This window comes from Sarcophilus harrisii, chromosome 4, assembly GCF_902635505.1.
Source record: "Sarcophilus harrisii chromosome 4, mSarHar1.11, whole genome shotgun sequence".
NCBI lineage: Eukaryota > Metazoa > Chordata > Mammalia > Dasyuromorphia > Dasyuridae > Sarcophilus > Sarcophilus harrisii.
Genome location: NC_045429.1, coordinates 99,872,904 through 99,887,923, shown reverse-complemented (window position 1 = coordinate 99,887,923; position 15,020 = coordinate 99,872,904). Strand labels below are relative to the sequence as shown.

Here is a 15,020-nt window from a genome sequence, read left to right as displayed (position 1 = left end):
CGCTCGCGGCTCTCCGCTTGGTTTGCTTTTTGTTTCCTCCTGGATTCTCCCTGCAGAAGTCCATTAGGGCTTCCAGGGGAGAGCCTTCCCGTTTCCCTGTATGGTGACTTAGAGGCTCATCGGTGACGTGTGGCTTATTACTGAAGGCGCGGGAAGCCCTGCCACCTCACTCCCTGTAAGCTTGCTGGGAGGAAGGAGGACGCGTCTAAGGCGTCTGCTCGGACCTCCGATTAGAGATGTCTGAGACCAGCTGTCCACGCTGGGCGGCCTTAGGGTGATGGGGATCAGCCCCCGAGAAGGCACAGTCCTCATCTAAAAGACTTGAGGGGTCGATCCTTTAAGGGGCCTTTTGGAACCCACTCTTACATTCGACAATGGACAATGCAACCCCCCCGCACACCCCCCCCCCCACACACACACACACATTCTAAGGTAATGTTCTTGAAGGCAGAGGCTGTTTCACTTTTTCCTCTTGGAATCAGGAAAATCTGGATTCAAGTCTTCCCGATGACGGGCACCGAATGTGCGACCCTAGAAAAGCCTCTCAAACCGATCCCGAGACAACAAAATCGCAGCTTTGGCCAAAAACCCAGAACCGCGCGGGAGACCAGCAGGGCTGAGGGAGAAGTCCTCGGCGGGCCCTCTGGCTGCTGAGGCCCGAGCCGGCCGCGCCGTCGCAGGCCGCTCGCCCCCCGCCCCCCGAGACCACCGCCCGAAGAGTGCTGAGTGACCCTCAGCCGGCGGGCGCTCCAAAGCCGGAGCGCTAGTGTCCTCAGCCTGAGGACGACTCTCGGGCAAAAAGGGCCGAAAGCTAGGGAACGCAAACTGCGTCTGAGGTCCCTCCGGTCGGAGGAGAGGGATGGGTCTCCTGGGGGGTGGGGCTCAAGTCAGGGGAGGGGCTTGTGTATTTAAGGTCAATTTTTTTGAACCTATAGAAATTTCCCTCCAATTCCGAACCAGCCCCTTGTTGACGAATCTGCGGCCCCTCGCTCAGGACTTGGGCTTTGTAGAGCACGGAGACCACTGGAACAGAGAAGAAACGAGCCCGAATTTATCCGACATTAGGTCACCCGTCAGTGCCACGTAAATTCACTTCATGCATCCTTCCAGGGCACTGCTGAAGGCGAATCTGCTGCTCGCGAGTGGGGGCCGCGGCCAGGCGGCGTCCATTTTTGTTTTGCGGCCGTGCGCTCTCACAGTAACTTCGGGAAACAGGCTTCCCCCTCCCATCGGAATGGGCGGAGCCTATAGGGGAGGATGGGCAGGACCAAGTCACCGTGATGATTCAAATAGTCCAACAGGCGAGACGCCTCGGGCGGGTGCCGCCAATGGGTGGGAGGGTAGGGGGCGGGGCGCAGGAGACCTAGCGGGGTAGGTTGCACGGCGGCTTTGGCGCATTTTCGGCTGGTTTGATTCATCCATTTTGAAGAGACGGGGGAGCGGGGGGCTCAGCAGATCCCGGGGGCCTGAAACCAGTAGCGGCGGAGCCTAAGAAGCTAGCGGCCCGGGCCTCGGCGGCCAAAGCAGCTCCGGGGGGGGAGGGGCGCCCAGCGCGCGGGGTGGGGGGGGGGGCCTCGTCTCGGCTTCGCTGGAGGTCCGGTTTCTGCTGCGAACATGTCCCGGCCCGTCAGGTCAGTGCGGAGGGAGAGGCCGTTGTAGAAACCAGGGTGCGGCAGCAGTGGTGGGCCGGGGAGGAAGGGAAGGGGGAAGAAGGTGGACTTGGGGCGGGGGAGTGTATACATTTGGGGGGGTGTCTTGCAGGGCCGCTTTCTTGCTGCGCGCCGCCGCTTCCCTCCGGAGGCCGGCGCGCTCCTCTGCGTGGGGGGAGGGGCGGGGGGCCTGGCTGGCGCGCGGCAAGACCTGTGGGGGGGAGGGAGAGGAGGCGGCGGCGGCGCGCACGCGCGTGCCCCGACGTCTACCCCTCCCGCTCCAATCTCGCGCAGCGCGGGTTGTCTCCGCTCCTGCGGCTTGGAGGGGCGGGGGCTCCCTTGCGCTAGCGAGAGAGCGTCGCCGCCGCTGCCGAGTGGGATGAATTGCTCCTAGTGCCGAGCCCTGAGGGAGGTGGGGGTGGGGGGCGGGAGTAGGAAGCCAGCTCCCCCACCAGGCCCCACCCCCTTGGCTTGCTGTCCCAGACAGAGTCTGGAGTGGAAGGAGAGGCTGGGAGTGTCACTGGTGAAGGCCTTTCTCGCCCCCCACTAGCGTTCCGCCCCCGTCGTCTCCCCGCGCCTGCCGGGGGGCTTCGTCGTCTTTGGCGATGTTCTCGTCGTGGGGGCGTCGCTTTGGCCTGGCCCCCGGTCCCACCTCCGAGCTTGCTCGGTGGCCCCGCCCACCGCGCGGGGGCGGGGGCGGGAGAGACCCAATCTGCGTTTTCTTGTAGGCCCCTAAATGACAGTCCTGGGCGGTAGGCGCGGCCTGAAGCGGTCACTTCCCCGTCTCTGGGCCGCCCCCTTGGTCTTGGACTGGAGCTTGTTGGCGGAGACGGGCGTAGGCCGAGCTTGGCCCCCGTCTCCCCTCCCTCCGCTCCTCCCCTCCCCCTCCCCAGGGGCGAGCATGTGTCGGATCGGCCCCGCCCCCTTTGCCTTCCCAGAATTTCGGCCGGCTTGCTGCGCCCGGGCGGAGGGCTGGATCGCCCTCGCCACGGGGGGGCGGCTTTGTCGGGGGCCTCGGAGAGGCGCCCGGAAGCCTGGGCGCGGATGCTGACGGTCTGCAGGGCGCCGGGTTGGGGAGCGTTCTTCTTGCTGCGGTGGGAGGGGGCGCGCTGTCCCCGCGGGCTCTGCTGTTTCTGAGTCCGGGTTTTCCGGAGAAAGCCCTTTGCCATTGGGGGCAGCGGCGCCGGGCCGCTGCCGCTCCGGCGTCTCGCCCGCGCCCGGCCCCTCGCGCCCCGTCTGCCAGACAGCGAAACCAGAATGGTAACGCGTGTTCATGTTGAGGGTTTAGCGTTGGATGCTGTTGGGGGTGGGAGAGGAAGCTAATTATATAAATTCATCGGTGCTCTTCTCTTTACTCCTTAGACCCTCCTCTCTTTCCCTCTTCCTTGAGGCTGATGAGCTGTAACAGATCCCGGTGAAGAAAAGTGAAATGCAGCTCCCACCAAATGGGCGCTCCTGCCTCCTATCAAATGCAAGACATTTTTGCTAACCCAAATCAGTGTCTCTGGTAGAACCGCCGGTGCTTGTTTGAGCTGGGTTATAGATTTTATTCTGTCCTGGAAGCACTTGCTGCAGCTTCGGATGATGGCTGTTTGCTTACGGATTTTACGTTTTGTGTTCCTAAGTAACCGAGTTATGTTGTTAGCGACTTCTTCTTTCTTACTCTTACTGCCTGGGTCTATTTGTTCTCCCAAATTCAGATATTGGAACCAGAGCAGAGCTTTATTACTCAAGAAGTTGGATTTTGCTTCCATCACATGAGGGTAAATATACAGAGCCCAGCTTAAACGTCCAGTTTCTCTAGGCGTAGGGGACACCTGCATCAGTTTTTCATTGTGCCTTGTAGAGATGTAAACTAACTTTTTACTTTTTTTATTTGGCCTTAGCTGAACTTTTAACAGGCTTGTTTATGTGTCAGTTGGCTTTTTTTTTTTAAAGTGTCTCGCCTGAAAATTTATAAATTCAAAAATCGCTCAATAAAAGAAGAATTTAGAGGATAAGGACTCAATACTTTGGGGTGTTTTTTGTTGTGTTTTTTTCCCCAGTAAATGTCTAGACATTTATGACCAATAAAAAACTGAGAGAATATTCTTTGATTTTTCTTTTCCCCCAAGAAAGACACTTGCCCTCACAAAGAAATCTTTTTCCTTTACAGATAGGTAAGTTTAGTTTTGTTTGGCAATAAACAGCATTGACAACTTTGTTCTTAGGTAAAAATCAACAAATCCCCTTCATTGAAATGTGAGTATGTTCTCACCATGGCATGGTATCATAAATTCTCAGGGGGCTTTGTTTCATTTAGACTTCTGAGTCTTACTAGTTCCTTAGCTTCTCTGTTAATATTAAATAAAATAGAAGATCTGTCTTCTGTTGAATTCCGTGATTGTAGGTAGAGAGTTGTTCAGTCACATCCAACTCTTGGTGGTCCTGTGGGATTTTCTTGGCAAGGGCGCTGGAGTGGTTTGCCTTTTTCTTCTCTAGTGGATGGCAAACAGGTTAAGTGACTTGCCCAGGCTCATGCAACTAGTGTGGAAGGCCACATACTTTGGTAGAAAGTACTTCGTTACTATTAATTCCTCTGTATGCTTGGGGGGTTGGAAAGGGAGAAAATGTTACCAGAGCTTATAAACAGTATTAGGTAATATGTTCTTTCACATCTCTATGTAGTGAACATTTTAAGAAGTCTCAATACCTCACAAAAACTAGTATTTTAGGTTCTGCCTTTTTACAGCACCTAGCATACACAGCATCCCATGAACATTTTAAAGTGCCTTTTTCTTGCACCCTTTTGCAAGTTGTAAAATCTTCAGATTCACTTAGACCAGTCCTTGATATCTTACATAAGTGGAGGCTGAAACCCAGAGAGCCTTTAGAGTTGACTGGTCAGAGAGCTCGTTGTTGGTAGAATTTGGAATAGAATTTAGGTTTCTCAATGATCCTTTACCCATTCTGCTTCCCAGTTATTAGTAATAACTGATATTTGTTTCAACATTTAAAAAAAATTCCCTTTTAAATTCATTATCTAATTTCATCCTTACCAAAACCCTGTGAGATAACAGGGAGATTAATCTCTGTTTCACAAATAAAGCTAAAGTAGAGAAATTTCATGATATGCTTGGACTAGAAAAATTGTGGTTTTAGGACTCTGTGTGGTACTCTTTGAAGTGACAGAGCTCTTTGTTAAAGGAACATCGACCAACCTATTTGTCCTTTTCTATTGTCACATATCATCACAAACATCACAGATACAACCGATTTAGCAGTTTGAGCTGTTCCCCTCGGACCTGAGGGCTTATGGTTATAAAGGAACTTTTGCTATTCTCTAGCTTAAATTTAAAACTTTGAGAGTAAGTTATGTGAAATAGAATTTAGAAAATATTGACTTTATCATACTTTACCTTTGTATTATGACTTAGGAAAATAATTCAAACTTTCTTCACATTCTTCATTGCTCCCTTCAAAAGTAAGAATTTTGGTTAAGATATATCTAAAATAAAAATCCAACATATTCTTACTTATCAAGAAACTGACTTTTGAAACCATCTTTGAGTGAAAGCCAAAGGAGAGAGGGAAATTTGCTGAAGCTTGCAAGTTTTAAAGTGCTGGAATGGAATTTATTGTGTTCAACATAAGATATTCTATAGGTATTTATTTCCACATATGAGTGACACTCAACACTCCAGTATGATTCTAAATCTTAAGAGGCTATTTGAAAGATTCATACCAAGGTTATTTTGTAAATGGGCAGTAGATTGTTTCCTCATACTTATATTTTTTTCTTCAGCCTCTTCATTATCATTCTTTCCCCTAAAAACAACATGCATTAAAAAAAAAGAAAAATGCTTTGAACCCTATTATCATTTAAGTACAAGTTTAATTCATGTAGAACATGTAGGGGAGGGAAATACTTGTCATTCAGGATCATAGCCTGATCTTTAAGAAACAGCCATTTTCTCCCTTGAAGTAGTAATTTTTAAAATTTTAAGTAAGCCATAGTTTGAATTAATTTTAGAACATTTTTGATAATTCATAATTTCTGGGTGTAGAAATGCTATGCAAATATGGCATGTTCAGTCTTAATTTTTAATTTACTTTAATTGTGGTAAGGGAAAAACATTTTGAAGATAATACTTCCAAATTTCACAGGTGTTAAATGCTACCAATGGGTATCTAGAGGAATTCAAGAAAGGTCAGCTGATATTAAACTGTATTTTGATGACCCCTCATTATCAATATGGAGTATGTTTGGCATTGATTCTAACAAAATATTTTAGGAAAGCTTGGCCCATTTTATATATAAATGATTTAATTTGTTCAACTTAGTTTTGTTTTGTGGGGGGGTTTTTATATTATATTTTCAGGAGATATTTATGCACTGCAACCCAGGTCTTAGTCCTAGCTCCTCTATTCACTAGGCCTCAGTTCTTTCAGATATAAAAAATTGAGGGGAGTTGATGTAGATGGCTTTTTTTTTTTTTTTAATTGGTTGTATTGGGCAGCTTTGACAGCTTTATTCTAATTTACCATGTCATAATTATTAGTTTAAAAAATTTTTTTTTGGCTTAGAATTTTTTTCAGTAATATTTTGAGGGAAGAGAGCCAAGAGGTTCCTTGAAGACAGAAAGATATTAAGAAAAGAGAATGTAAACAGAATGAAAGTAGTTAGGCTTTGAAACATTAGAATTAATGATTTATATTTAATTTGTAAGACTGCAAAATCCAAATAATAACAAGTGTGATTTATATAACATTCTTAATGTTTGCAAAAGATCATAGGTCCGTTATTTCATTTAAGCCCTTCAACTCTGTGAGGTGGGTGCAATAAGTAGTACTATGTCCATTATACAGATGGGAAAATGAAAGTCAGAGAGGTTAAGTGACCATGGCCACACCGCTAAGTAGTTGGGAATTTGTACTCACATATTCTTGACTTCCAAGATTAGCATCCAGTGAGGATATTTATGAAAAATTGTAGATTACAATATTAACATTAAAAAGCATTATTCCTGATTTTTAAAAATTGTTCTTTTGTTGTTATACCATTTTCATTCCCAACTATATTCTTCCCTTCTGTGATAACAAAGAATAAAAAAGGTGGCACAGCAAAATATCACCTAACACCATATATGCTTTCCCATATGCGTTCCCCTTCTCCCTCTCTTTCCCTGCCCCTCACTCCCAAAAAGGGGAGGGAGGTGCATTTTCTTATCTTTTTCAGAAGGTAAACTTGATTACTATGTTTAGCCATTCCTCAATTGATTGACATTTACTTTATTTCTGGTTCTTTGCTCCTGCTAAACACTGCTTTAGGTTTCTTGGTCTGTATGAGACTTATCTGACTTCTTTGGGATACATGCTTAGCAATAGATTCTAGAGTTCAACTTTTTAGTCTTTCTCCACATGATTGCACATTTTTCCCCTTAAAATAAAAACAAATTGAGTTTTTTAATTTAACCTTTAATGTACCAGAAAGTAGCTTTTCTAATTTAAGGGACATCATGATGGAAGGAAAGAACAGCATTAATAGTTAGCAGTGAGTTCTAATTTCAGGTCTGGACAGATCACTTCTTTGGTAAAGTGAGAAAATTGGTTATGGTTCTCTATAAAAAGAAAAAAATGTATTTTATACGTGAAGCATTTTGGATAAAGGAATGTTTTCTTCCCATAATACCAGTAGAACCAGCTGTGAAAATTGATGCAAATATTTTATTATAATTTTATTTTGTTATCTGTTTTCTTGCCTTGTAGATAAAAAAAAAAAAATCACTTTCAATTGACACTACTTGGTTCTTAGAACTATTTTTAAATTCTTATCCGTCTGTTAAATAACAGAAAATTTTACAACCTGACAAATAATAGAAGACTTGAGTATATACCATTAATGTCCATATACATGTTTAAATAATCATTATCTTCAAAAGGGACATAAGTAACTTACTGCATTCAAATCAACAAATATCTGTTATGTATTAGGCATTGTTGATAAATGCTGAGGATACAAAGACAAAAATGGTCCCCGCCCTTCAGAGTTTAAAATGTAATGAGGTAGACCTGTACAAATAAATTTTTTAGGATAAATGAGAGAAAATCTCAGGGAACACACGAATTAAAGGAAACTGGGAAAACCTCCTTACAAGAAGGTGTAATTTTAGTGAATACTTCAGGAAAGCCAGGAAATTATTATAAGGGAGAGGATTCTAGACTTGAGGAGATACAATCAGGAAATGAGATCCTACACAGTTGTAGAAATACTGTGAGAATTACGAATTAAGAGACTTAATAGGACTTATTGGATTGGGAGAGTGGGAGATGTGTATGTCTTGTGTGAGAAAAGTTCAGGTTGACATCTCATTTAGTTTGAGTTTGTATGATTGGGAATGTGGTTGTACCCTCAAAAATAGTAGGAAGGTTAGAAAGAGGAAAAGGGTTTGCATTAGGGGGAGAAAGCATTCAGTTTTGGACGTGACTACTGGACATCTAGTTCAAGATGCCCAAAAGGCTATATATAGCTTTAGGTAAATCAACTTATTTAATAGATATAAATTAAGCTGGTTACTAAAGAAACAAAGTGAACAATAATTGTTCCTACCCCCAAGGAACTTAGTCGTGTTGAAATATGTATTTATGTGTATCTACATACATATGTCCATATTGAAGTAAAAGTAGAAGATGTTTGAGGAGAGGCAGAAAACATTAACAATAAGTAGTATTGGGAAAGGCCCCTGTGTTAGGTGGCACTTGAGCTTAACTTTAAAAGAAACTCAGTATTCTGAAAGGTGGAGGTAAAGGACTGTGTAAAGCATGTAGGACAACCACCACTACAAAGGCATGGGCTAGGAACTAAAAATGCCAAGTTTGAGGGGACATCGAGTAGGGGCAAGCCCTTGGGCAGTGACAGGCTGTATGGAAAGGAGAGAGCCTACCAAAATAGGCTTGACTATACATTCTAAACCAAGTAGTGTGTATTTTATCATAGAGACTATACCCAGCTACAGAGGCATTCTGGAATAGGAAAATGATGCTTTTTATATTCTACAGTATTTTACAGTGGATGTAACAGTTTAAAGAAAATCTGAACTATGGAGTGTGCTTCTGATTATAAGATAACTAATGATAGTGCTTGCCTCTCATTCTTTTGGGTTTACTTTTTTATGTTTGATCCATTTGGTACCTCTTACCATTTGCCAATTCCCCATCCTCCTTAAAAGCAATTAAGCCATATGCAATCCAGAAACTCTTAAAAAGTATCTCATAATTTTTTTAGAGCAAAATTTAGACATTGTACACTATCTAATATCCCTAATACTGTTTTCATTTAGTCATTGGGTACTGTTCTACTGATTAGCTTTCTTTTGCATCATTTCTTACAAATCTTTCCATGTTTCTGAATTGCTCATACTTGGTTTTCACTCTTAGAAAAATATTCCTTTCAATTGATAAACTTCTTTTTATATCACCTATATTTCTGAATATTAGTTTAATTTAAACTAATTCAGCATGCATTCTTCCCAACCCTTCTCCCTTTCCTCTCCCCCTATTTCTCCCTTCCCCTCAGCAGCAAACTTGTAACGGAAAAGAAGAAAAAAACATAGTTCACATCTTGAGGAATCTGACCTCACTGCCTCAGTTATATGATTGTCATAATTACATTTTTTGAACACCAAAAAGTCTCGTGACTACTATGGCCCCCACAATATTCCAGTACAAACTGTTGGGATTTAGAGGTATAGAAGTAGCATATGAAAGAGCCATGTGATGTCCGAGAGCCTTAATTATCCTTGATTCCAGATATTCTATAGTGTTTTGTTTTGTTTTTTTAATTGGGTATGCTCAAATCACCTCTTTGCTTCCAGAAGTTCCTGAGAAACGGCAATCATAATGAACATTTCTTTTCTACATATCCTGGATCAAGGTTTAGAGTTGGACCTTAGAGATTATCTAGTTCAATCTTCTTTCTGGTAGTAATGACTTCATAGTGGTTAGAAGTAGGGTTGAAAGCTGTTTAACCAAATCCTTTGCTGGTTTTTATTTTACTTTATGAAATAACCTATGATTCAGTTGGGTCTTTTCTTTGAGAAGGTGACAAGCTCATTCTCATCAGTTCCTAGCATATGCTGGCTACAAATACTTAATTTTGCTGCAGCATTAGAGTTAAGATTTATGGAGCTTAAATTTTACTGTTTAAGGGTCTTTGATATAAGAGAAGCTTGGGAAATGATTCTTGGAACTAAGCTTTATTTTATAAATGAAGCTAGTGCATTTACATAGCTGTAGGAATAGGATTTCCAAGTTGATACAGGAATTATAAACTAGAAAAATGTCAAAACAAGATAATCTAAGATCATTTTTATTCATTCACATTCTTTATTTCTCCTTATTACACAACCTCTTTTAATTCATTTCTTATATTGTAGTCTTCATACTTAGACTTTAACTTTTTATATCAATATTAGTTCAATACTCCAATAGATTTATGATTCGTAGATGTTCTTCTGAGTTACCTCAGAATGAAAGAAAATTGGCTCAGGATTTGCAAATACTATATCTGCTATGGAGTCAAACTCTACAAGGCTTTAACACACTAGATAAGTTTTAGTGTGATCTAGCAGCAGATCTCTTGAGGATCTGGTTATCTAAACAAAGAGTCATCACCAGTACCAGTACATTAAGCTGAGCACTTAATAATAAAATGTCTGAGGTTAATCCTCATGATGATTTTTTTCTCTAGGTAAACATCCTAGTTCCTTTAATTGATTTTTTTTATGGCGTAGGTATCCATCTCATGTCCAAAGCCTACTAAAGTATGGACAGAATATAAAGGGGGCAGCTAGGTGGCTCAGTGGATGGAGCACAAGCCCTTAAGTCAGGAGGACCTGAGTTCAAATATGGACTCAGACACAACACTTCCTGGTTGTGTGACCCTGGGCAAGTCACTTAACCCCAACTGCTTCAGCAAAGAACAAACAAGAATATAAATTAAAATACAGCATTATGATAATTTGTGGTTTTTAAAGTCCATAAAGTGGCTTGTAGGATCTTTTCTATTTGAGTTGGATACCACAGTCTTAGGGCATGATCTCAGTGCCTTTTAAACTCCTTGTTGTTTACTGATCAATTTCTTTCCTAAAATGTGATACTCAGAATTGAACCCAGTATTCTACATTTGGTATGAGGAAGGATCAATGTCTGCATTCTCTCTGAATGAAACCCTAATACTCCATTGGCTTCTTTTTTGTACTGTATTGCTATTGATTTATTTAAAATTTCCTAAACCCCAGATCTTTTTCAAATGAACTACTTTCCAGCCATGTTGCATCCATTTTTGAACTTGCAAAATTTTGTTTTTTTAATCTGTTAGAATTTATATTTCCTTAATCTTTGAACATTTGGCCTAAAGTTCCAAATTACCATTTACAATTTTCTACTTGCCCATTCAGCTTTGTGTCATCTACAAATTTGATAAGCATACCTTGATAAAAATATTTTAATAGTACATGTTTAAGGGGAACCCCATTAGAAATTATTTTCCTTTTTAATATCAACCTATCAGTGACTGTTCTTTGGTTATATCAATTCTGAATCCCTGTAACTGGATCATCAACTAAGCTAATATCTTTACATTTTATCCATATGAATAGCTTTGCTAAAAAGTAAACTTACATCTTCAGTATCTGAGTTACGTTAGTCCTCTGACAATGATACAGTAGAAAAAATACTGGCTTTTGAGTCAGAGAATCTGAGTTCTGTTCCAGAGTTACTTATGAGTTTAATGAGTAACTTCAACTCTTAGGGCCTTAGTTTCCTCTTTTGTAGAATGAAGGGATTGCATTAGATGATCTCTAAGATACCAACCAATTCTAAATCTATGATCCAGTGGTTGGTTTTTGTCACTGTTTTTGTTTAAGCTTGTTATAATAGTATAACCTGTTGTTTTTCTCCTTCAAAACATTTTCATGAGTTGAAACCTCAGAGTTGTTTTAGTTTGTATTTATCTTATTAGAGATTTAGATAATTCTTTTCTAGCTTTCTTAGGGAGGGGGAGGGGGAAACAACTCCCTGTTTGTATCTTTAGAATGCTCACTTGTTTGAGAATGACTTTTATATATTTGCTAGAAAATTTTCTTCCCAGTTAACTATTGAAATTCATGTAAATGCTTCTTCCTTTTAAGTAATCAAAACCTTCTATTTTATTTTATGTAAAAAATATTTTATGAAAACATTTCCTCTTCACCAGAGTTGTGAAAGTATCTTTTTTCCTTTTTTTTCCCCTCCCTAACAATGTACATTTGTCTTATACCATTTGTAGCTTATTTGTGAGATATGAAATAAGATGTTAGTCTGAATCTAAGGTCCTTTAATCTGCTCTTTGGTTTTCCAATTTTCTTATTGTATCAATCCATTCTTGAATTGCCTAATTTGTTGGATCAGTAATGACTATATATTTCATAGAATCAAAAAGGTCCAAAGATCTGGTCCAATGTTTTCATTTTACCATTAAATGATTCTGGTACAGAGAGCTTATATGACCTGTTGACTGTCACAGAGCTAATAAAACAACAAAAGTCAGAGCCAGTATTTTGAACCCAGATCTTCTCAGTCAGAATCCATCATTCTATCCTCTGATTTAATGAGGGCTATTAATACTTGGTGTTCTTTATCCATTATCTGTTTCTAGATTAAGTACAATCATTTATTCCCCAATTTTCATAAAAATATTTTCAATAGCAAAGGCACTTTGAGCTTCTGCCTACATAAATGAAACTGGTTTGCTTTAGGTGTAGTTTACATAATAAACTTTTTCATAAACTCAGATAATTTTCAATACAAAATAAATGAATTGGACTGCATATATTAGAAGAAAAAAATTTAATTGCGTTGATGCATTTGTTTATTTGGACACAGCTTATCTAGAACAAACTATTTGATTCACGTAGAATGGAAAACTGAAGTTGCTTTTTTTATCAGTAAAATCTGATTTTTTCCTTCTTATCTCCTCCTTCTCCCATGTTATAAAATAAGGGGGGGAAAAAATCAAACCTCCATTAGAAACAGTCATTCAAAACATTTCCCCATTAGTTATGTACCCCAAAATAGCGATCTGTACTCCAAATCTCTGTTTTATCATGAGATCTCTGGAATCATGATTGCATATTGATATTGATCAGATTTTTAAGATAAAAGTGTTGTTTTTCCTCCAAAGTTTTGTCTTTATAATGTTGTTTTTGTATTAATTGTTCTACTGCTTTGACTTATTTCATTCCCTATTGCCTCCTTTATAACATTTCACTCTTATTACCCATTCCTGAACTTTAACACTCTTATATTTTACATCCTCTCTTATATATTCTATTATCTGGTGATATTGGTTTCCTTGCTTTTTCTTGAACAAGACACTATCTTTAGATTAGGGATGTTTTCAGTGGTTGTACCTAGTGCGTGGAATTGTCTCCCCTCTCATCTATGCCTTTTGACCTACTTAGCTTCCTCAAGTCCCAAATCAAATCCCAGCTTCTGCAGGAAACCTTACCTAATTTACCTTAATTCTGGTGCCTTTTCTTGATTTTTCTCCTGTTTATTCTTAATGTAGCTTACTTATATGTAGTTATTTTCATTTTGTCTCCACCCATTAGACCAAGCTCCTTGAGAGCAAGAACTGTATTTTGACTTTATTTGTAATTAGCATTTGTGTGTATGACAAGTAATAGGGACTTAAATTTTTATTGACTACAATTAGTTCATTTAAGTATTCCCAGCTTTGTATATATATATATTTTATTATAGTAACTTTTTAATGACAGAATCCATGCCAGGGTAATTTTTTTTACAACATTATCCTTTGCATTCACTTCTGTTTCGATTTTTCCCTCCCACCCTCCACCCCCTCCCCTAGATGGCAAATTCCCAGCTTTGTCTTAATCCTTTCCCTTCATTATTACCTAAAGCAACTCTTTTTTTTTAAACTTAATAGTATTTTATTTTTGTAATTGCATGTAAAGATAATTTTTCAACATTGATTTTTGTAAGGTTTTGAATTTTAATTTTTTTTTCTCTCTCTTTCCTCCCCTCTCCCCAAGACAGCAAGCAATCTGATATAGGTTATACATGTATAATCATTTTAATCATTTCCATATTAATCATGTTGTGAAAGAAAAGGGAAAAGTCACAAGAAAGAAAAACAGAACAAAATAAAAAGGTGAAAATAGTATGCTTCAGTTCATATTCACTCCCCATGATTCTTTCTCTGAGTGTGGATAGCATTTTCTACCCCAAATTATTGGAATTGTCTTGGACCATTTTATTGCTGAGAAGAGCTAAATCTGTTGTAGTTGATCATCCCATAATCTTGTTACGATGTACAATGTTCTCCTGATTCTGCACACTTTATTCAGTACTAACTTACATGTTTTTCCCGGCTCTTCTAAAATCAGCTTGCTTATCATTTCTTATAGAACAATAATATTCCATTATATGCATATATCATAATTTACTCAACATACTCCAGTTGATGGATATCCACTCAATTTCCAGTTTCTCACCACCACAAAATGAGCAGCTACATTTTTGTAGTGTGGGTCCTTTTCCTCTCATGATCTTTTTGTAATATAAACCCAGTAGTGATACTGCTAGATCAAAGGATATGCACAGCTTTATAGTCCTTTGGGCATAGTTCCCAATTGTAGAGCAGGGCTTCTTAAACTTTTCACCCAAGACATTTTTACATGACCCCAGATATATGGGTATATAAAATAGGTATACAATTAAAAATTTACTGATAACAAATCAGTTTCACAAATCCCACATTTAGTTACAAGACCACCTATGGAATTGCAAACCACAGTTTAAGAAGCTGGAACTTAGAACAATGACATTCTCTCGTATTCATATAATTTATTTATTTAGTCTCTAGTTGATAAGTATTTCCTTAGTTTTCAGTTCTTTACTATTACACAAAAATTCATAGCAGTTCTTTTTTGTATTAGTGGGTCTTTTTCCTCTTTATTCTCTTGGAGAATATAGATCAAATGTTAGGAATCATAGAGTATATGCACAATTCAGTTTTTTGAGCATAGTTCTAAATTGCATCCCAGCCTAGCTAATTCATAGTTTTATTAACAGTGTGCCTTAATGTACCTATTTTCCTTTTGTATTTGTCATTTTCCCTTTTTTGTTCACTGTTACCAATCTGATGGACATGAGATGGAATTTTGGGACTGTTTTAATTTATATTTCTCTAATTAGTGATTGAGAAGTGTTTGTTTTTCCCATATGGTTCTTGATGTCTTTCTTCTGAAAAGTACCTGTTCTCATATATATCTGTTTATCAATTGTGGAATGACTTTTTTTTTATGCATTTGGATTAGTTCCCTATTT

At 39.8% G+C, this 15,020-nt stretch overlaps 1 protein-coding gene across 2 annotated transcripts in view; it reads left to right on the top strand.

Moving 5' to 3' along the window:
• Positions 1-1,444: 1,444 nt before the first annotated feature.
• The window catches only part of NUCKS1 (nuclear casein kinase and cyclin dependent kinase substrate 1), a 38,965-nt gene continuing 25,389 nt past the window's right edge, over positions 1,445-15,020 (top strand). For both annotated transcript variants that reach the window (XM_031937240.1, XM_031937239.1), the window contains exon 1: positions 1,445-1,631. In XM_031937240.1, the coding sequence (XP_031793100.1) occupies positions 1,615-1,631 (17 nt within the window). In that variant the 5' untranslated portion in view covers positions 1,445-1,614. The remainder of the gene's footprint in view (positions 1,632-15,020) is intronic.